The sequence below is a fragment of the Aspergillus alliaceus genome (genome assembly GCF_009176365.1).
Source record: "Aspergillus alliaceus strain CBS 536.65 unplaced genomic scaffold BDW43scaffold_7, whole genome shotgun sequence".
Classification (NCBI taxonomy): Eukaryota; Fungi; Ascomycota; class Eurotiomycetes; order Eurotiales; family Aspergillaceae; genus Aspergillus; species Aspergillus alliaceus.
The window spans coordinates 398,836-419,182 of record NW_022474690.1 but is presented as its reverse complement, the minus strand read 5'-3'; the positions used below and the strand labels follow the sequence as shown (position 1 = coordinate 419,182).

General features: G+C 48.6%; 8 protein-coding genes across 8 annotated transcripts; 4 read left to right on the top strand and 4 right to left on the bottom strand.

The window, feature by feature from the left end:
- Nucleotides 1–1,710: 1,710 nt before the first annotated feature.
- On the bottom strand, nucleotides 1,711–4,199 carry BDW43DRAFT_266288 (putative COP9 signalosome subunit 2 (CsnB)). Its single transcript, XM_032040857.1, has 4 exons — nucleotides 3,999–4,199; nucleotides 3,780–3,938; nucleotides 3,663–3,723; nucleotides 1,711–3,607 (listed from the first exon to the last, which is right to left on the bottom strand). The coding sequence occupies exons 1-4, from the start codon at nucleotides 4,037–4,039 to the stop codon at nucleotides 2,345–2,347; spliced, it is 1,524 nt and encodes a 507-aa protein (XP_031903698.1). The 5' UTR covers nucleotides 4,040–4,199; the 3' UTR covers nucleotides 1,711–2,344.
- Nucleotides 4,200–5,094: 895 nt separating this feature from the next.
- On the top strand, nucleotides 5,095–7,033 carry rho3 (Rho family GTPase RHO3). The gene is made up of 8 exons (XM_032040856.1): nucleotides 5,095–5,571; nucleotides 5,631–5,681; nucleotides 5,739–5,756; nucleotides 5,822–5,838; nucleotides 5,894–5,908; nucleotides 5,962–6,083; nucleotides 6,143–6,344; nucleotides 6,406–7,033. Exons 1-8 carry the CDS (start codon nucleotides 5,522–5,524, stop codon nucleotides 6,522–6,524), a joined length of 594 nt encoding a protein of 197 aa, XP_031903697.1. The 5' UTR covers nucleotides 5,095–5,521; the 3' UTR covers nucleotides 6,525–7,033.
- A 45-nt stretch (nucleotides 7,034–7,078) lies between these two features.
- On the bottom strand, nucleotides 7,079–9,276 carry BDW43DRAFT_297888 (putative pyridoxamine phosphate oxidase; the record flags this gene model as incomplete). Its single annotated transcript, XM_032044468.1, has 4 exons — nucleotides 7,079–7,925; nucleotides 8,285–8,286; nucleotides 8,489–9,079; nucleotides 9,160–9,276. 4 exons carry the CDS (start codon nucleotides 9,274–9,276, stop codon nucleotides 7,079–7,081), a joined length of 1,557 nt encoding a protein of 518 aa, XP_031903696.1.
- A 1,002-nt stretch (nucleotides 9,277–10,278) lies between these two features.
- Nucleotides 10,279–11,864, top strand: BDW43DRAFT_226607 (NIPSNAP family protein). The gene is made up of 2 exons (XM_032039469.1): nucleotides 10,279–11,128; nucleotides 11,212–11,864. Exons 1-2 carry the CDS (start codon nucleotides 10,459–10,461, stop codon nucleotides 11,694–11,696), a joined length of 1,155 nt encoding a protein of 384 aa, XP_031903695.1. The 5' UTR covers nucleotides 10,279–10,458; the 3' UTR covers nucleotides 11,697–11,864.
- A 609-nt stretch (nucleotides 11,865–12,473) lies between these two features.
- BDW43DRAFT_266265 (aminoalcoholphosphotransferase) lies at nucleotides 12,474–14,796 on the top strand. The gene is made up of 7 exons (XM_032040855.1): nucleotides 12,474–12,946; nucleotides 13,011–13,020; nucleotides 13,078–13,235; nucleotides 13,294–13,340; nucleotides 13,397–13,492; nucleotides 13,549–14,213; nucleotides 14,267–14,796. Exons 1-7 carry the CDS (start codon nucleotides 12,807–12,809, stop codon nucleotides 14,387–14,389), a joined length of 1,239 nt encoding a protein of 412 aa, XP_031903694.1. The 5' UTR covers nucleotides 12,474–12,806; the 3' UTR covers nucleotides 14,390–14,796.
- Nucleotides 14,797–16,981: 2,185 nt separating this feature from the next.
- BDW43DRAFT_266259 (uncharacterized protein) lies at nucleotides 16,982–18,116 on the bottom strand. Its single transcript, XM_032040854.1, has 3 exons — nucleotides 17,997–18,116; nucleotides 17,709–17,904; nucleotides 16,982–17,602 (listed from the first exon to the last, which is right to left on the bottom strand). The coding sequence occupies exons 2-3, from the start codon at nucleotides 17,759–17,761 to the stop codon at nucleotides 17,293–17,295; spliced, it is 363 nt and encodes a 120-aa protein (XP_031903693.1). The 5' UTR covers nucleotides 17,762–17,904; nucleotides 17,997–18,116; the 3' UTR covers nucleotides 16,982–17,292.
- Nucleotides 18,117–18,282: 166 nt separating this feature from the next.
- On the top strand, nucleotides 18,283–19,134 carry BDW43DRAFT_307872 (alpha/beta hydrolase; the record flags this gene model as incomplete). The annotated part of the gene is made up of 1 exon (XM_032046339.1): nucleotides 18,283–19,134. One exon carries the CDS (start codon nucleotides 18,283–18,285, stop codon nucleotides 19,132–19,134), a length of 852 nt encoding a protein of 283 aa, XP_031903692.1.
- A 62-nt stretch (nucleotides 19,135–19,196) lies between these two features.
- On the bottom strand, nucleotides 19,197–19,950 carry BDW43DRAFT_226525 (proteasome regulatory particle lid subunit RPN5). Its single transcript, XM_032039468.1, has one exon. It carries the CDS (start codon nucleotides 19,843–19,845, stop codon nucleotides 19,342–19,344), a length of 504 nt encoding a protein of 167 aa, XP_031903691.1. The 5' UTR covers nucleotides 19,846–19,950; the 3' UTR covers nucleotides 19,197–19,341.
- Nucleotides 19,951–20,347: the final 397 nt, after the last annotated feature.

Here is a 20,347-nt window from a genome sequence, read left to right as displayed (position 1 = left end):
ACAGAGTGATACCCACTGGACCGGGTTCCGGATTTTCGACACCTATCCCAGTGTGCTGGAATACCGCCTTTCTCGTCCCCACCATTCAATTTCCCATAAAGCAGTGTTCGAAACATGACCAACAAAAGAGAAAAAGATGTAAAGAGGAAAATACCAAATACAACATAAGACGCAAAGAGCAAGAGCCGCCCCCTGTACTTAGAGTTCTGATGTGACCACAATCACGATCACATTCAAATTATGGACGGAATAGATCGAGGTTTCTTTTTCCTGACCTATGGGTGGCTGGAATCGTCCGCTGCTAAGATATAGACTCGGTGGCTCTCATAAACCCAGGTACCTGGCATACTTATTTGTCTCAATCAAGAGAGGTGACGTAGGGACTCAAGTGTGCGGATGCGGACCCACGGAGATTCCTCGGTGCCCTAACCATCCAGGCCAGGATGAACTCTCGGTATATTCCAATATGACCGATTACACACCGAGAATTAGGTACCTGACATGAATGTCTATGAGGGCTTATTTCCTAGGTACCTAAAGACACGTAAGTGGGACAAGTATACCTCATCACCAAAAGTTAATGTGTAGCTTCCGTCCAATAGCATCGCGATCATACATTCGCAAGGCTCCTTAGTAGATGATTGATTCCAGGAAGCAAACAAACTCAATGTTTACTGAGCAGGTATGAATCAGTACATCATTTAGCCTAACGTTATCATCACCAAAGCCCTTGTATCCACAAATCAAAATCTACCTAGCCTTCCCTAGCTTTTCCAAGCGCCTCGGTAATGAACAATGAAAGGAAGACAAACCCACGGGACTTCTCCGTCCCCTCCCAACGATAGCCCAACTATAGCGGGGATTCTGTGATGCCAGGTGGCCAATTGGCGAAGGTGAGTCCAGTAACCTGGTTCTGTCCCCTCTTGGCAAGGCGAAGGGGAAGGGAAAAAAAATATGGAAATGTTAAATCGAAGAAAATAAAAATAAAATCAAACGAACAAATCAAAATTTGACAATCAATAAACGCACCCACCACAATTTTACGTTTTGACTCTGTTGGACGTATAATAGTGTGGACTATTACATCTAAGCTACCTGGATGTTACTCAAACAAAATCCAGTAACTTACCATGTAGCAATTATCACGATAGTTAGAGAAGTATGGTTTTCCCTCTCCTCATCACATCATTAGCATCCAATAAATGCTCCGGGCGCTACCGGTTGATCATCAATTTTTTCGGACTGTTTTCTTCTTTCCTCCCTTCTTTCTTTCCCTTATTTATTTTTTGGGTGGGGAGGAATCCCTGTCTTTGTTGTTTCGACTCTTGAGGTCATTGATTGATTGACCCTAGTTAGCAATCTAAAGTGTAGGTGGCAGATGGCAAGACCTTTAGTTAAGTCGGTACGACCCGTGTCCACATCAATGCCTGCTAGTGTCTATTCTTTACCTATCGATCAATATTACCCCCGGTGGAAGCCCGACAGTCCCAATCCCTTCTTTTCTTCCCCGATACCTCTGTTGGATACTATTAACTAACCATCCAGTCCTGTTGAATATCTTGGTAATGTCAAATACTCATTGTATTCGTGTCAAGTGGAGAGAGAGAGAGAAACAGATGGACAAACAATACATGTACATACATACGTACAGCCGAAAAACAGAATGAGAAAAAATAAAAGAGAAAAAAGAAAAAAGAAAAAAGAAAACTCTATTGGTCTACCTGCTTCTCCTTTCTTTTCTTCCGTTCTTCTCTTCGTTCAATTTCGACCGACACGGCATTCTAACGCCGAGAGAAGGTGGGATTCGGGTCCCCACAGCGGATGTTGTCTCTGTGGATCCCCCTCCCTAGAGGTGTGGACCATGGGCTTCCTACAACTGGTGATTTGGTCCTATCGTGAACCGCCGAGGAGTAATGCATCCTGCAAAGCTATGGATGATGGTTACGGTGATGAGTGATGAAGCTGGATCCTCCTGACTTTGTCTCTTTAGTAGATGCATCATGCAGAATTTTCTTTTGCGTGTCCTTTGGTCCCTGGTTGAAATTTCAGTTTTTGGATTTCATTTTTGCATATTTTACTTGATTCTTGTTTTCCTTTGCTGGCAAGTGCATGTATGTATGTGGGATTGTTGCAGTGCCACTCAGTTTAAATCAAACAAATAGCTAATGGATTGGTGGAGTGATTGATTGTTCGTGTGCTTTCCCATCTTTCATGTTTCTTTTATTATTAGACTCTGCAGTAAACTAGGATTACGTCTGTTCCTTTCCACGCCCACAGACTGCCTGCACAGTCACACATACTCCGTATACACACACACACACACACACACTAACACCCCCTCCACCTAATATCCGCCTGCACCTGTAGCAGTAGTCTTGTTCCCGTGTCCTGAGCCTTTGCCCTTCCACCCACTCCGTAATCGGCGCCCAGTACGTAAACTCACTGCAGGTGGTGCTTCGTCGCCGAATCCCGATTGGAAGAGGGATCCTCCTCTCATCCCGTGAAGTTGAGAGGTGTCGTCCGTTCTGAACCCTTCCCCATCATTTAATGTGGCCCGCCAAAGCGTCCGAAGCGATGCGTTCCACTCCTCAAGGGACCGCAGTCGATCCACGTCACTAGCGCTTTCCACTACAACCGCTCCATTTTCTTGGTCAATTTTCGCGTTGAGTTTCTTGTCCAAGATCAGGAAACTCAGAATGTCCTGCACCTCGGGGATGGAGATTTTAATGTGCTTGGAGATAAATGCCAGCGTAAACCTCGTGTAAGGGGCGATCAGCTTGAGGACGGCCTTGGTTCGCATGTTTCGGCTGACCTCGTCGATATTCTCCGCGATGAACGGATCCGCCAGGACATCCGGGTTTTTGCTCAGAACCGCTTCATATGCGTGAATATCATCTCGCTGGAAGGCATCCACGAGGTCGGTCATAGCCGAGATGCGGGGGTCGCTCTTGTATGGCTTGGTTTCTTGCGAATGGAAGGGGTTGATGTCGGATTTCATCAACATGGTGGTCAGCACCAGATACTTCAGAACCTGGATACGTTGCATCGAACCCGCCTCGTCGTAGTTGCGGAATGACTCAAAGAAATCGCTCTGCGCCTCTTCCCAGTTTTCCTCGCTCATGTGCATCTTTCCTCCGCATTCCCGGATAATGCCCATGATCTTAGGGTGTGGCACAGCCGACCGCACGCGCAGCGCACGCTGATACAGGGCCTTGAGCCGTTTGTTGTTCTTGGTCTCGGCATACATTTGTATTTCCAGCGCGTATAACTCCAGTAGGTACGTCCCTTTGCTGGGATCATCGGACCCGTCTTCCCGTTGACATGCCCGATGCAACTCCCGCACCTTCTTGCTCAGTTGACCGTACTCCTTGCGTTCTAGCCATAGGCGGGCCAGTTTGATATTGGTCTTCAGCCACAAACGCTCGTTGTTCGTGTTTTGGAAAGAATGTAGCGTCAACGAATAGAACTCTTCCATGCACTGGTAGGCCTTGTCGTCGTCCGAGCCTTTCTCAATGTAATCCAGCATGTTGTTGATCGATTTTTCGGAATAGTTTCGTGTGACGGCCGATTTGACATAAGTAAGGAGTTCTCTGTAGTGTTCAACCGCCTGGACCAATCAGCAAGGAATAAAAGGCTCGTGGAGGGCACGAAGGAAGACCTACATCGCTATATCGTCCGAGTTTGAATTCCAGTTTGATTGCTTGCTTGAGCCCTTTAAAACCCCTTGAGATCATCAGCGGCCTGACCAGCCAGCCCGAAAAAGTACGAATTATATTTACCAATCGCCTTTCTCCTGCTCCAGAGCCGGTACTTCCAGGAACTCATCGATCGCCTCCTCCGGGTTGTCTACCTTCATCTGTTTGGCATTGTAGTATTTATTCTCGATCCCGATGTCTCCCAACTCATCATCATCCGCATCTTCGTATTCGAAGTCGTACCTAGCAGAACGGGTCAATCGAACATCCCCCGGGCCACGGTATCACACGGAAGGGACACACTCTTCGTCGCCAGAATCTTGCATGAAGTCATCGTCCGACATTTTTTTTGTCTCTCGTAAAGTTCTTTTCCCGTGTCTCTGGGTATTTCGTGTCTATTGGTATTCTTAAATGTAGATTAAGGTGCTTCGTAAGGGTACACGTGAGGGTCGTTCAGTTTGTTATTGTTGAGGAGGTAGATAATGGAGGATAAAGAGAGTGAGAGACAAATGGAGCTTCCCGGCCTATCGGAGGCCCGGGCTGTCAACGCCTCTTTCTTACGTTCCCCGCGCTACGGCTGACTTTAGTCTCGATGGGTCCGACAGGACTTTTTCTCTGCTTCTGGTTCAGGAATCAATCTGGAACATTGTGTCTAGTGTGTGGGATTTATTGACATTCTAGGGTGATTTTACTCTAGGTCTACTTCGAATTGATCAACTACCTATATGTATTAGTATAATAGGGTCGGTGAGAATAAAAGATACGCAACCGTGTATAGAAAGAATTATATATATGTAAAATTTACTTCACTACATTGGCGATGGTAGTGATATCTTTGTTTAAAATGATAGGTTCAAGACTAAGATGGACCAACGATGTGGATAGAATACCATTCGCGATTAAGGTATCATTCGTACTAATCATGGGATATTTATATGTCGCCGGGGAGACATGATAGGATAGCCATGACAAGAAGTTGTGTCACTCACTACCTTGAAACAATTGTAACGAGAAGAATTAACTGTGAGTAGTGATCTAAGCAGTGAACTACTATATTCATCATCAAAAGTGTTAATCCATAACAGGAGGGCTATGCTTTCTAAATTTATAACCTCAGGTTAAGGCAGTGTGGGTCATGGTGCCAATTGCCCTAATGACGGCATAGAGCAGGTCTAGTCGGTATGCGATTGAGAGCAAAATGGATCGATTTCTTTCCTGTGCTATTCTCATGAGGATAAAAATAAAACCACCTGAGTTAGTAAGGACTAGGCAATGGGGTCTACGCAGTGAAGCTGAGAATAAGTAAGCGTGTAAAAGAAAGCTCCAACGTTTGAGACAAAAGCCATTCTTAGCTTGAAGCTTGTCCATCACAGTACCAAAAAGACGAAACCCCATAAATGGAGCACATGCGGATACCACAACCACTTGAGATTCCACATCAACAACATTAAATACGATGCAGTTTGGAGGTCCAGTTGTGGGATACTTTGTGAATGTGAGGTTCAGGCACTGGGCGAGGCGGAATTAGACTTGAAGCCTTGGCAGATGAGGATCGTCTCATTCGCTGACCCTTTCAAGGTCCGATGACATCGTCTGCACGGCTCAGGACCGGTGGCTTTGCTTTCTTACCACCAGTGCCACAAAACTCCTCATTTGCTTATCTCTGAAGCCCGAAATTATCCTTCTCCCACCTTCTCATATAATACCCTTTTTTTTTTACTGGTTATATACGCCTGTTCTGTCCCCAGGCCGAATGATCGCATCCCTTCCGCTCCCCCCTAATCTCGCGCATACCAAACCGAATTCTCGAATACTATCCTTCCACGATGGGCTTGTGCGGGCGTCAGACGGTTGTCCGGCGCAAGATGGTGCTGCTGTTAGTGAAGCCTGGCATTGCTTAACCCTCAGATGACAATGTTCTAACCACTGGAATAGAGGCGACGGTGCTTGTGGCAAGACTTCGGCCTTGAACGTTTTTACCAGAGGGTAATTAACGTCCCCTGTTTTTCCTGCTAACAAGGTCAACTAATCCTTGCTGCATAGGTTCTTCCCAACAGTATAGTAAGATATAACTTCTTCTCCAGATGATTATATGCCTTGCGATATTGACCGCGACCCTCACCTAGTGAACCCACTGTTTTCGGTGCGTGCGTAACCCCTACTTAACTGATTACATTTACTGACCATCATCGCTTCAGAGAACTATGTCCACGGTAATCGCTCCTAACCCCTCCTTTGCCCAACTCATGTGTTCATGATTACATAGACATCTTCGTCGACAATGTACACGTCGAATTATCGCTATGGGATACAGCCGGCCAGGAGGAATTTGACCGATTGCGTGCGCTATCATACGAGGACACACATGTGATTATGCTTTGTTTTAGCGTGAGGGACCTCCATACCCCAGTTTCCAAGAACAGCGACTAAATGCACCTCGAATGCAGGTTGATAGCCCGGATTCGTTCGAAAACGTCGCAAGTAAATGGGTCGACGAGATATCAGAGAACTGTCCCGGCGTGAAGATGGTCCTCACGGCGCTCAAGTGTGACTTGAGAAAGGACGAGTACGAGAACCCCAACCCGAACGCAATTGCATACGAGCAAGGCCTAGCAAAGGCAAAGGAAATCGGTGCCGTGAAATATTTGGGTAGGTGTTTGATGATTACTTGCGATTCTTGCGAGCAAGGTCCTAATCTATTCAATTACAGAATGTTCCGCCGTTCAGAATCGCGGTATCATGGAGACTTTCTACGAAGCAGCTAAGGTTGCTCTTGAAGTGAAAGCCCAAGGGTCGAACGGATCCAAGGAAGGATGTGTCATCCTGTAAACGCGTCGCTCGTTTTGATTTTCGGCTTCTTTAACGGTTTCAACCACTTGTCCGTATACCCATTCGATTTGTTTCTTGTTGCATCCTCAGGTGTGTCCAGCACGAGCTCTAAACGCCCAGAGCTTGCTGCAACTGACATTTTTGACTCTTTATTACTTCGTCAGCCCTTCAGCCTATTTGCTTGGCTATTTTGCTTTTCTTTCTCTTCTATATATATACTTCTTATGAATCCCTTTTTCTAATCATGTACGCTTAATGCCCTGGAGAAGAACAACTAGCCCAGCTTGGATCGGACGACTCTCGTTACACATGCTCTGTTCAATTGGATCTTTTAGGGTCTGGTATCTGGTTTCTGGGCTAGAAGAGTAGAAGACAGGGAGGACCGGGTTTGTTTTATTATGTTTGCTAGACTTGCGCACTTGTACTATCTGCCAATGATGACTCTAATTTTGGTTTTCCAGTTCCAAGCTACACATCTCATCATCTAGCTCATCTATACAAATACGTCCGCGGAGAATCGCCCCCCGTTACCCAATAGCAACCATTCTACCCAATCAAAGAAGATCCTCTTCCGTAGCTTTATAAACCCCCTCAATCTTCTCCCCAGTCCCACCCCCATCCTCACACGCAAAATCCCGATTCACCCTCTCCACAAACGCACTCACAAACCGCTCCGCAACCTCCCCAATCTCAACCCCGGACACCCCCTGCCCCTCCAAACTCGTCGCCTCCCTCCCCTCAAGCCCACACGCTACAATCTGCCGAAACCACCACATCGGCTCCGCTGTCACATTGAACCCGACCCCGTAACTGCTAATGTTCCGTCGCAGATGAACCCCCACCGCCGTGATCTTCTTCGCTTCGCCCTCCCCTTCCGTCTTCGGTGGCACCCATACCCCCGGATCCTCCGTAATTATCCCTTGAACCCCGTAGCCGCGCAATACATCCACGACGCTGTTCTCGAGCACCCGGATGTGGCATCGCGGCGTTAGACCCAGTCGTCGCAGGTCGAGGATCGTATATGCTACCATTTGGCCCGGGCCATGGTATGTCGTTTGCCCGCCGCGCAGCGTGGGGTGGTATTCCGCGCCGGCGGAGGAGGTGAGGAGTGAGCGGATTGGTTCGAGGGAGGGCGGGAGGGAGAGGTGTGCTGTCGGACTGGTGTTGGAGGGTGGGAGGTCGCGGCGGCCCGTTGTGTAGACCGGGTTCGGGGTGAATGTGATGATGGTTGGGTCTGGGGGTTTAATGGACGATGTGCTTGGTGTTGTTCCCTTGGGGATGAGCTTTTTGTGGGCGAGGAGGCGTGTTGTTAGGATTTGTTGGAGATTGGAGACTCGAGTGAACGACGTTATGTCTGGGATGTGGAGGTGGGCGAGGCGCATTTTGGCGAGGATTTGGATTCTTGGTTATCTTGGATTGGTAGTTAGGGTTGCATTATTTGGAGGGGTGCTTGCGATTGTTGGTTTTGGAGGGATTGGTGAGGTGGTTTGCGCTTGATGGAGGTTGAGAGTTACTCCGATTGTATCCATCGATACTGTGGAGTAAGTAGTATTGGTATGAGATCATGTGATCGGATGTGATTGTGGGTGGTCGCTGTGGATCATCTTTTCTTATGTGAGGTATGACTGAACTTTGAATGTTGTTTTATGATATCTGTGTAGTGTTTGGATCTATAATGCGCTTTTTGTTTGGTGTAGTTGTGTGTTGCGTCTGGTTGAATGGTTTGGTTGTGAACTGTAGTTCAACTATATAGACTAGACATCTGATAATGTCAGAGCTACCACCCAAGATATCACAATATTGTTATCTTATTGTACACATGTGAAATAAAGGCTCCAATGCACACAGATAATAATGCTTGTACAGTCGGTCAGTAAGTAGACTTTTGTTGATTTGTAGAGGGGAAGCTGGAGCTATCGCGAAATAAGTAATTACGGCTATTGCGAGTCTGAAGTCCCATTGACTAGCGTCGCTGGTTGGTCTTCACCCTCGCGGACAACTTTCCAATCCCGCACGCCTCCTTTCCAGTCTGCAATCCGGCCTTCACGCACTTGAACGGTGACCACCCGGACATCATCGTCGATGGAGATACTCGGCCTCCGTTGGCCTGGTTGTTGCTGCTGCTGCTGGCCAAAAAGCCCCATTTCCTCTTCAAAAGTATTGTTCTCCAAATGCTGCTCCTTATACCATGCTTCTTCCTCAGAGCCCGGCTCCAGGACGCGAGCTGAACCGGTGATGGTGGTAGAGATACTCGACAATGCACTCGTGTTCAGATTCAACAGAAGACTGGCCAAGGAAGACCGGGTCGCAGCCGGCGGCGGGGACCCGTCGCGCTGACCTCCGGGGTTGGGTGCACGGGTAGGCGGACGGTGTGACACCCAATCGTGGACAAGTAAGGAAACTCGAGGATTGGTCAGCAGGTGATTGGTCTTGCGAGAGGATGGATTTGTAGTCATAATAATCGTGGGATACTGGTCGTAAGGAGTCGAGGGCAGATAGGTGTAGGACATGAGAGAGACATGAGGGGTCAGACCGTCACATGTCGCAAGGTGAAGCTACCAAAGGATAAGTCGTTATCACCACAAAGAAGACAGACAATTAATTCAATTTCCTTGGAAGAAGGACAGGTACCTACAAATCGCGAATTCTTCAAGCATGAGATGACCTCTTGGGGTAGCGTGTTTGCCACATGTGGATGGGTGGTCGTGGCTGATGCCTCATATGAGAGGGGAGGGTTCAAGGAATCCGTCATCGCGTTGGCACAGCGTATATAGCACTAGCTAAGCCGTGTTGTACAATATTTTATTTAGTGGTTCCGACCTTGATCTTCGCTGTCGATTCAAGTTTGAGCCGCTTCTCAAAAGGCACGGCGAGCGTCGTCCAGTGAAGCTGAGGCGGGGATCCGGCGGTCGTAACCGCATTGAGCCGGAAGCCCTAGTCCGCCTTTGGCTCGGATCAAGCTCGGACCATGGAGCGGCTTCCGCTTTCCTTTCGACGTCATCGGGCATTGAAGCTCTTCGTTTAGTTTACTCCTTAATCCCCTTACTCGTACTCCTGTAGATCTTGGTAGCTTGTTTGTTTCCAATAATAGGGTAGAGATTGACACGATGGTTGTCTCGTCATATTTGAGGTCATTCGGCGTGGAGAAGGATAAGCATCGTTTTCGTCATGATAACTCAAGTTATGGAGCAAAACTGCACTAGAGATCGGCGAGATTAGAGCAATTCAGCAAATTACAGAGTCCGTCGCGTGTGTCAATATCGGAGTTATTATTCATTTCACATGGGTCACAAATTGTTGTTGTTTTTTTAGACGGCTTGCAATTGGTGACGTTGCCTTATATAAAAAGCCTAGGCCGCAAGTCTGGGGCGTGGCCAATAATTACTGGTCTATTCTGAGGATTGGGTGTCGTGACTACAAGAGCGTCAAGACTCTTTCCCCGCACTCAAACTGCTTTCCCCAGCTTTCGCCCTCGACCTTCGACCTTCGACCTTCACCTCCCTTCCTATCAGCTTTTCCATATTCTGCAATCGGTGTGTCAATCAGTTTACTAACTCTGCGCAGTATCCGGTAGCTATCGTCTTTTCCGCCTGACCATCGGCCGGGATTGCTGACGAACAAAGTAACCACTCTTGTTTGATTACTCCCTTTTTAGCCGTCCCGCAAGTCACTCATCGCGTGTCGACCACACCTTTACCCCTGTCTTTTCGTCTGTGCTACCTCATTCTTCCCCTCTCTTCAACCCCCTCCTGTATTTCTTCACAGCTGCGTCGACTTATTGTTACTTTGTTGTTGTCCCTTCGGTCCGCCACAGTAAGGGTCAAACAACCGTCTTGGTTGCCCTTTTTCATTTCTTTTCCGCCATAAAGCATTTGTCTCAGCATTGCCACTTTTTGTTTTTGCAAAGCATTGTGTCTTTGTATAAATAGCAAATATGCTCACACCACGCATTTTCCGACCGGTGTCTTCGCTGGTCCGGCCCTTCAGTTCCTCTGCCACTGCCTACCGCGCTCCCTCTATTCGTGACATCACCCCCACCTCAGCCGAGGAATTTACTGCGCGTCAAAAGGAGTTCCGCGAGAATTTGGAGGTGGCTCGCAAGAAGAAAGAACAGCAAGAGAGTCAGTCTGTCGATGCCTCTGCTTCTACCTCATCATCCCCTGTCTCCCGTGATCGCTTCCGTGAGTACGCTACCGCTCCCACTGCTCCGGGTGCGAGCAATGCGAGCAGTAACTATAGCCCTGCTGTCTTTGATGCCGCCCAGGTACTTGATAATAAGGCATTGGGCTCACTATCTACCCACCGTATTTTAGGAGAGGAACAACAGCTGGATCAATCCCCCAAGCGCGGTCCCTTATCTTCGCTTATCTACGGAACGAAGGAAGGCCAACAGCTCGATAAAGATATAGAACGCTCGTTCTCGCAAGTCCTCGCTCGTGGTAAATACGTTCATTCGATCGTCTTCCATGAAGTCAAGCCCGACAGAGTAGATGAATATGTCGACTTGGTAGGGCAGTGGTACCCTCGCATGGCCGCCACGGAGGAAAACAGAGTAAATCTGGTCGGAAGTTGGAGGACACAAGTAGGAGATAACGACACCTTTGGTATTTTCAATCAAGATCAGCCCTTTCCTGAACCCCATGCTGGCCGTCTTCGTGTGGTTGGAATGCTAATACTAGGTCTGCAGTTCATATCTGGGAATATCAGCGATATGAGGGCTATCATGCATCCCTCCATAATATCTCCTGCCATCCGGAGTTCCCCGAGTTTGACCGCAAGCTGAAAAGCTTGATCAAGAGCAAGAAGACGTCGCTGATGCAGGAATTCTCCTTCTGGCCAACGACCCCACCACGACGACTGGGCGGTCTTTTCGAACTCCGATCCTACACCCTTCATCCCGGTAACCTCCTGGAGTGGGAGTCGCACTGGAGACGGGGCCTCAGGGCTCGCCGTGAGGTCATGGAGGGAGTCGGTGCCTGGTTTGTCCAGATTGGCGACCTCAACACTGTGCACCATTTATGGCAATTTGCGAACTTGGAAGAACGCAAGGTTCGCCGGGAGCAGTCGTGGGGTATCGAAGGATGGGCAGAGACGGTGCACAAGACCGTCCCTCTCATTCAAAGCATGCAGAGCCGGATCCTAATTCCTATGCCCTGGAGCCCTGTTGGTTGAGTGCATCGTACCCCGTAGCCTAGTCGATTTGCGATCACCGGCAAGGTCCTTGATGAGCGCCCAGCACACAGCAAATACCCTGCTGAAGGAAACCAAGCATCAGGGTTGTGAATGGACCGAGGTCATGGGGCGTGAGTACATGGGATGGTTTGGAGAGCAGGGTCTGCCGGTGTATTGGGAGGAGAATGTAACGGTTGCTCCAAGTTTCGCACAGTATCTACGAAAAGCTTGGTCGCTCCACTATCCGCTATCAATTCCAACTAAAGCAGCCATAGGGTTTTTAGTGTATCCAAACTGCACTAGCATCGTCATTTCGTTTATCATTTGTATTTAGAAATGGATTCAAAAACATTGTTCCACCAGTCTTTTCCCATGCCCCCGTATATTACGTTACTTCCCCTCCCATATGGCGCATTGCTTCGCATCTTCATATGTTGCCTCGGGTTGCCAGCATGCTTTGTCTTCTACCCCTCTTTTTTCTGCAAATTATCAACGACGATCAGGAAAGTGACCGTGACCTGTGGGAAGCACAGAAGTCTTGGAAGATGGCCCGATCCCCTCAACAAAGTTGAGCCAGCGAATGAAAGCGCACACGTGGGTTGCCGAAGTTCTCCACCGACTTCTCAATTCTGACTACCTCATGCAGACGGAGTACGGTAATTTCAAAGGCGGACCATCGGAATTCTTTTGCAACTCCGCGCGGCATTTCCTTCCAAGGTTGTTTTTGACCGGCAGAAAAAAAAAGAGAGTACAAATAAATACCAACTACTAAAAATTTGGCACTAAAAGGAAACATCAATCAACAAGAGCTGCGCGTATCTGTTTTTCTTTTCGTCTCATTTTAATTCTCTTCTTCCTCCCTGTGTCTTGTTTGAAATCCTGTCTTTGATCTTCTTGACTGTCCACCATCTATTCCCTGACTTTCCTTTTCTGAACTTATCTTACCCCTTTTGCAGAGTGACACCTTGCCTTTACTTTCCTATTACACCGCTATCTTTGTAAAGCCCCAAAGACACCCCAAGAAAGAGAAAAAAAAATTTCCCCAACGTATTCTCCGTAGCCGGACGGAAAGAAAGGACTATCCCGAGAGAAGAAGGAGACCAACGCAACATGGTGTACATCCGGCAGCATCAGCTGCCTAACCTGCGGGAATACCGGTACGCGGGAGTCGACCACTCGCTAATAAGCCAATATATCCTCAAGCCATTCTATAACAATGTTGTGATCAAATGTTTCCCGATGAGCATGGCGTGAGTAGTGACGCTTCTCCAACCTTACCGGTGTCTTGCCTGGCTAACAGCCTGCTTGCCTTAGTCCTAACGCTGTAAGTCTTTAATTCTCCGATTTATGGCAAGAACGGAAAATAACAGAGGACTGGTAGATCACCCTAACCGGCTTCTTCTTTGTGGTAATCAACTTCCTCACGATATTATGGTATAATCCTGGACTAGACCAGGATTGCCCGTCTTGGGTCTATGCCAGCTGCGCCGTGGGATTGTTCTTGTACCAGACTTTTGACGGAGTAGACGGCATTCAAGCGTATGGCTCCCGTTCCCGGTCTCGTGATAGCCATCGACGCTAAATTGTTTCGTAACAGGCGGAGAACCAAGCAAAGTGGTCCTCTAGGAGAACTATTTGATCACAGTAAGTCGAGCCTGTCCTTAGGTGAAAGATCGGCACTGATTCAGTTTAACCTGCAGGTGTCGATGCATGCAACACCACTTTGGGGGTGTTGATCTTCTGTGCGGCAATGAACCTTGGCCAGTCATGGGCTACTGTCCTGATTCTTTGGGGATGTACGTTAGATCCCCTGTCCAAGAAGCATCTCTCAGAGAAGACTAATGTGAGACAGCAACAATGACTTTCTATGTCCAGACCTGGGATGAGTACTACACCCAAGTGCTTACCCTCGGTATTATTTCTGGTCCCGTGGAAGGCGTGCTGACGCTTTGCGTCGTTTTTGGCTTTACGGCCTACATGGGAGGCGGTAGCTTCTGGCACCAGCCAATGTTGGAGACCATCGGTGTTCCCAAGTTAGACGCTATCCCAGAGCAGCTATATGACATGCCTTTCACGCAGTGGTATATAATCTACGGCGCCGTTGTGCTCTTCTTCGCCACCGGCTCAAGTATCCTGCATGTCATGCAGATTCGCAAAGAGCGCGGTCAAAACCCTATTACGCCGCTCTTTGGTCTCCTTCCTCTTGCTGCGGTTTGGGTGTTCGTGCCGGCCTATCTGTATCTGCAGCCAATCATTCTGGAGAACTACATGGTTCCATTTGCACTTTACGTGGGATTGATTAACGCATACGCGGTGGGCAGAATGATCACGGCACACCTGGTCAAGGCCAGCTTCCCTTACATCAACGTACTTCTCTGTCCCCTTGCTCTTGCCGTTCTTGACAGTGCTGGTCCCGCTTTGGGTCTGTGGCCTAGTGCGCTTGAAGATGGGAATCGCCAGATTGCATTCGTTTACGTGTGTCTCGGCCTGGCAGTGGGTGTTTATGGAAGCTTCATCGTAAGTCCTACTTGTTCAAAACGTTCCTGAGCTCGAGACTGATTCGGTCATAGCACGACATTATCACGACGATATGTGACTACATCGACATCTGGTGCCTCTCTATCAAGCATCCCTATGTCGAGACACAGACTGTAAATGGACAAGTTGACAAAGTTGCGAAGAAGATGCGGTGATAGAGAAACAAGCGTCAGCACGTCGATAGCATATCAACTATGCCAAGACCTGACGCCGTTTCACATCCTATGGTGGTTTATTTCATATCAAGTGAGGCTTTCTTTCTCCTTTTTTCTTTCGAATTGAATTCGCCCCATTCATATTCCGCTTCAAAGAGCATTGGAGCGTTGGGTTAGCCTTCTGCAAATTAGAGTCGGGCTTCCAAAAAAAAATGTAGGGCCATTCATCCCGCGATGCATGTGGGCTGGAAACCTTTGTGTCACATGGGGGAGGTCTAAATATGTGTTTGATTAGTGATAGAGACTATTAACTTTAATGATGTGAGTTGTTTAAGATATAACGGTGATTGGAAGTAGAACGATGTCGAATGTTGGCCTTCTATATCGAGTCTGAGTATCCATGGGACGAGGGGACGTAGAGATAGAGGTGACGGAACGCCAGAGGTCGCTCTGGAAGAGTCCATCCATCAGAGGACCTTTGGGCCCCGTGACGTAAGCAATGACCGCCTCTCTGATTGGTGATTCTGCCAAACGGTACGGGGTAAAGCCGCCAGATGCGCCAAGTCAACTCAAAGGAGTAGTGTTAGCGAGGGCTTGAGCCCTACTTTCCCAGAAAGGGCCAGTGGGTTGAACGGGAGCAGGAATTCCCTTCAGAGTTTGCCCTCTCCACGAGACCACCTTCTTCGTTTTCACCCTTCAAGCAGGCCATCTCCATCAGCGCACCATTCAACTTTCATCGCTGATCGACTTTTAGTCTCGTCAAGATGGTAGGTTCTGCCCGCCTCGTCCTTTTATTATATCGCGGATATTCTTCGACATAAGCAGAGATAAGGGGACTACTTTCCATCTCGTGCTCGCCGTCGCCGTCGCCTCCCCGGAGCCCCGTTCCTATCGAATATCATCCAAGGCCACGCTGCTAACAGGATTTTTTTTTTTCCCGGACAGGTTCTCGCGGTCGACCTTCTCAACCCCACGCCTCAGGCCGAGGCTCGCAAGCACAAGCTCAAGGTATGATAACACTAATTCTGGGAATATGTAGAGTTGGTGAATAGCTGACTGGATGGCGCGATTAGCAACTTGTGCCTGCCCCCCGTTCTTTCTTCATGGACGTCAAGTGCCCCGGTTGCTTCACCATCACCACCGTGTTCTCCCACGCCCAGACCGTCGTCGTTTGCGCCGGCTGCTCGACCGTCCTTTGCCAGCCCACCGGTGGCAAGGCCCGCCTCACCGAGGGATGCTCTTTCCGCAGAAAGTAGACGTTACGACGCAACCAGGCTGGAGCGATGATGAAAGACATGTGGCGTTTTTCGATGGATTAATCTTATCTTTTTCTTGAGCAAAACTCAGATAGAAGATGGAGTCCTCGCCCCCTTGCGAGAAAGCCCCTCAAAAAAATACAAAGGTTCGAAGGGAATGAGAAGTACCCAAGCAGGCGCAGCCATTTCTTTACCAAGTTTTCCACCAAAAGCGTACATGGAGGGAGTTCCGGATATCTGGCAATGATCGGTCCCATACTATATCAACCTTTGCCTCTTTTTTGACTACTATCGAAACGTTGTTGGTTTTTTCTTTCTTTCTTGTTTATGCTTTGGGACCCGTACGACACGTTGTTCTCTCGACTCTCGTCATGGAACGATATGGCGAGATGTTACCACGATTGGGCATATCTGCATGAGCATTGCCGGTTGATCCACGAGTTCAGATGTCATGGGAATCGAGTGTAGATCCTCGCCATTGACGAAGATGAATCACTGGATACTGGCATTGCTAGGACGGCGGGTGTGACTACGGGCGAATCTTGGATATAGTCTGGCAGATGGCGCTTGGTTTGGCAGGATGTAGAGATACGGTCCTGTTGTAGGCTGGCCTTTCTGACCGGAACGTTCAAGCCGTGTACATCCCTCGACACTTGCAATTGTATGCTTGTTCCAGATTGTTCTGTGGATTGTCCGTAGTACCCTTGTAGAAGACCAGCAGTGACTGGTCCCACTGCGCAGTAGTTGTACAGGCCTATCCCGGCAAGCTCGTATATCTCTTTCAATGGTGGAGTACTGCTTAAACCGCATCCGTCATAGGACTTCTAAAATTTTCCGTAGGGTTGTTAATCGGCAGCCCCACAGTGGAGGAGTTCATGTTCGACATCTTTGTACGTAGACACGGACGCTCTTTCGTTTTCCCTCCATATCTTTGAGGTCAACAAGTGCCTAGAAGTTGCAATGTACCAGTATTAACTGTTCATACTATAATGCCTATCGATATCCTGTCAGGATGAGAATGTTCACGAGATCTTACCTGATATCCAACGGCTCTTCGAATACCGTCCCGTCTACTCCGTTCACTAACATTAAGCTAATCTACAGTGCATCCTGCATCTTACAGATTTCCCCATGTGGTTCAACCTTTACAAGATAGTTGGACACTTGATCAGGCCATCATCACTGCTGGGCGAAAGAGCATTGGTTCACAAGATTAGATCCTTGTAGAACCGTAAATATTATCCGTTGTGCTCTGTGGTCTATCAATCAAGCATGGAATCCTCCTCTCCTTCTCCCCCTCCTTTTCTTTATTCTTCCTAGTGGATAGGGTAGCCTCCTGACCTCACTCAGGACAATATATAAGGTCTAGGGAGTTTAAGACAAGCCATCCCATATCAAAGGAAGAGCTTCTAGATGAGGTTCCTAGTAGTATTTGAGGAATCCATGAGGCATGACTATTCAAGCTACAATCCTCCGCCCGGACCGTACCACCTGTTTCATAACTTTCGGGTGCCTTGTGCCATTCTGATCGATAATAGATGGTTCGTTGGCAGAAACTGAATTCTCAAATATTACCGGCATGACTACACGGTATATTCATCCACAACTCCTATAAAAGCCTACAATGCCATATCCTACCATAGAAGCCTATCTGGAAGATAAACTAGACAGAACTGACTGTCTCAGCCTTTTGCCTAATCTCCGAACAAAGTCCACCGGGCCTCCCATCATAGCCATTCTCTGCGCCATAGGGCCGCCACCATTGATGAGTTGTCCAGCGAGAACGTTGTGGCCCTGGATATCCTGCAGCTCTGCATGAGCGTTCTGGTCTCCCGACTGAAGTTTATAGGCGTCGAGGCTCTTCAGCTTTTTGTGACTGGTGCGGATGAAGTCGAGGATGTAGACGCCTGCTGGATTGGGCGGGCTGGTGGCTTCCATAGGGTGGGAATCGAGGGCTCTGGTTTAGGGCTTGATTGATTAGTTCGTCTTTGAGGATTTCTCCTTCATACTTCTTTCGGTTGGTGCTCTAGATAGTGGGGGTAAGGGTATGTTGTGGGGCATACTCGAGGAGTCCAGCCATGCGGGCGTCGAGCGTTTCAATGTTGGTGCCGCTCATTTTGGAGAGTTTTAGATGGGTTGATCTGATATGAGGGACGATGGAAATTTTTTTTTTTTTTTATGATGTTGTGTACTGGGTCGAGGGTAAACGCTCCTTGATTCTTAGGTACGGCAGAAACCCATACTTGTCTTATGCGATGCCTAATGTTTCTCCTTAGCTCAGCCCGTATTGCTAGACTGATATTCAAATAGAGGGGTATTATGTAGTTAAATATATTATGAACTCTCTGTACCTGTACCTGCTCAATTGGCATGCCTATAAGCCTCTATTGCTCATTGTATCCATAGTCGACAGCATGCAACTTGCACATTCATTGCATATACGGCCACCCTTTCCCGCCTTCCTTATCTTATCAGCTCTATGTACAATTCAATTCAATTCAACCAGGCCATACGAGGTCCCCGATCACACCATCACTCCTATAAAACAACTCTCAAACCAACCTACTCTCCAAAAGCCAAAACGAAGTGAGCCGAAAAAAAAAAAAGAGAAAAAAGAAAAGAAAAGGAAACCCGAAAATGTCCAAACGCCAACCCCTCAAACTCCTTATGCTCCACGGCTACACCCAATCCGGCCCCCTCTTCCATGCCAAAAGCCGCGCCCTTATCAAACACCTCACGAAAGCTTTCCCCCTCCACGATGTGTCCGCAACCTATCCCACCGGCCCCCTCCGCCTCAATCCCGCCGACATCCCCGGCTACGAACCCACTCAGGAACCCTCGACTGAACCCCTCGAAGCCTACGGCTGGTTCCGCCGCTCCAACACCGCCAATCCCCCCGAATACCTGGGTCTGGAGGATGGGCTCGCTGCCATCGCGAAAGTGATGGCCGAGGAGGGGCCGTTTGACGGCGTGATTGGGTTCTCGCAGGGTGCAGCTATGGCTGCGATGGTCGTGTCGTTGCTGGAGGATGGGAGAAAGGAGGCGTTTGCGCGGTTTTTGGATCCGGTGGTTGCGTCGGAGGGGAAGGGCGAGGCGGAGGAGGTTGTGGGTGGTGTGTCGTTTCCGAAGTCGTTTGAGGGGCTTGCGCATCCGCCGTTTAAGTTTGCGCTGTGTTATAGTGGGTTTCGCTCGCCTGGGGCGAGGTATCGGGGTTTCTATGAGAGTCCGGCTGTTCAAACGCCGATTTTGCATGTTTTGGGGTCGTTGGATGCGGTTGTGGAAGAGTCGAGGAGTAAGGCTTTGGTTGCGGCTTGTGCTGGGAATCCTGAGAAGGAGGGGAAGGTGGTGTGGCATCCTGGTGGACATTTTTTGCCCAGTCAGAGGCCGTATTTGGATGCTGCAGTGAGGTTTATTAGGGAGCAATTGGAGGGGGGTGCGAAGAAGGATGCCGAGGAGGAGGATGTTAATGATATGGATCTGCCGTTTTAGACTTGCGTAGATCTTCATATAGAGTTTGTGTACTATGGTTGTTGTCTATAGATTTCATGGAGACCATTTGATGATACATAGAGCGATGCCATGTATGTATATAGCATGCAAAAGCATTAATCCATTTCTAGATACTATCTCGTAGTTTTACACGCCGTGCATTCAGCGCCGATTCATAATCGCTGTCCACATCTTCAATCGGCTCATTTAGCGGGCCTTGCCCTTCTCCCGAGTAGGCAGGATGCGGGCCATCATTTCTTCTTTGGTGATCAAATGGTCGATGCGCTCCAAGAGCCCCAGGAGGCTCTTCATGTCGCTGCTCCATTCGTTCAGCACATCGTCGGCATCGCGCGGCTTGGCAAAGTTGACGAGCCGCGCGGGACGATCGATCTTCGCATAGATCGTCTTCGATGTAACCAGTTCACTGATATATTTTTCCGTCTCTTCCTCGGTCAGGTCCAAAAGCTGAGTCAACCGGCCCATCTGGATGCGAGTGTAATATTTGGCCACGACACGAACGTTGTGTTCAATAACCCGCTTCCGAAGATCTTGCCACCGTTTGAATGGCTGGTCCTCTGCAGACTGGCTGGGTTTGGGGCTAAACACATCGGTGTTGCAAAGATGAGGGCCAAATTGCTGTCCAATTACCGGCCAGCGCATGAGTTCGTGGATGGTGAAAAACTTCAGAAGTCGGGATTCCACGGGGACCATGGAGAGTCGTGAGTCCGATTGGATGCGGTGCAACAGATCTGACTGTTCATTATCATACGGAGACAGGATAATATAAAACACAATACGAGCAAGTACCTAGTTGTGGTTAGCTCGTGATCAATGAAGATAGTATATGGAGACACTTACTGCTCGCAGTTGCTCTGGGTTGTTCTGTACGGAGTCGGTATCCAGCACTTCCCGGTAGTGTTTGCACACATCCAGATACTTGTAGTCGTGGTTCGAAAGGATGATCTGTTGTTCATAGTAACGAAGCTTTAAATCCGTTACGTCGTCATCAACTTCCATTGGAGGCTCATCCGGACCACGGGTCTTCTCCCTCTCCTCGGCTTCCTTCTTGAGCTTCTCAATCTCCTCGGGACTCTTCTTGGGCTTGCGGTTGAAATAACGCTTATTGATCTTGCGGCTCAAAATTGTTGCTTGCGTCCAGTCGCCACGCTCTATACAAAGGGCCACTTGTTCCAGGATGAACTCTGTCTTCTCC

Coding starts and splice junctions, on each gene's coding strand:
- BDW43DRAFT_266288 (XM_032040857.1), bottom strand. CDS start 4,039: ATGTCGGACGATGACTTCATGCAAGATTCTGGCGACGAAGA. Junction 3,724..3,779: donor GAGCAGGAGAAAGGCGATTG/GTAAATATAATT, acceptor GATGATCTCAAG/GGGTTTTAAAGGGCTCAAGC. Junction 3,608..3,662: donor AACTCGGACGATATAGCGAT/GTAGGTCTTCCT, acceptor TGATTGGTCCAG/GCGGTTGAACACTACAGAGA.
- rho3 (XM_032040856.1), top strand. CDS start 5,522: ATGGGCTTGTGCGGGCGTCAGACGGTTGTCCGGCGCAAGATGGTGCTG. Junction 5,572..5,630: donor CGGCGCAAGATGGTGCTGCT/GTTAGTGAAGCC, acceptor CCACTGGAATAG/AGGCGACGGTGCTTGTGGCA. Junction 6,084..6,142: donor TGATTATGCTTTGTTTTAGC/GTGAGGGACCTC, acceptor CCTCGAATGCAG/GTTGATAGCCCGGATTCGTT.
- BDW43DRAFT_226607 (XM_032039469.1), top strand. CDS start 10,459: ATGCTCACACCACGCATTTTCCGACCGGTGTCTTCGCTGGTCCGGCCC. Junction 11,129..11,211: donor AGGAGATAACGACACCTTTG/GTATTTTCAATC, acceptor CTAGGTCTGCAG/TTCATATCTGGGAATATCAG.
- BDW43DRAFT_266265 (XM_032040855.1), top strand. CDS start 12,807: ATGGTGTACATCCGGCAGCATCAGCTGCCTAACCTGCGGGAATACCGG. Junction 13,341..13,396: donor AGGAGAACTATTTGATCACA/GTAAGTCGAGCC, acceptor TTTAACCTGCAG/GTGTCGATGCATGCAACACC. Junction 13,493..13,548: donor TGTCCTGATTCTTTGGGGAT/GTACGTTAGATC, acceptor AATGTGAGACAG/CAACAATGACTTTCTATGTC.
- BDW43DRAFT_266259 (XM_032040854.1), bottom strand. CDS start 17,761: ATGAGCGGCACCAACATTGAAACGCTCGACGCCCGCATGGCTGGACTC. Junction 17,603..17,708: donor CGCATGGCTGGACTCCTCGA/GTATGCCCCACA, acceptor GCCCTAAACCAG/AGCCCTCGATTCCCACCCTA.
- BDW43DRAFT_226525 (XM_032039468.1), bottom strand. CDS start 19,845: ATGGTCCCCGTGGAATCCCGACTTCTGAAGTTTTTCACCATCCACGAA.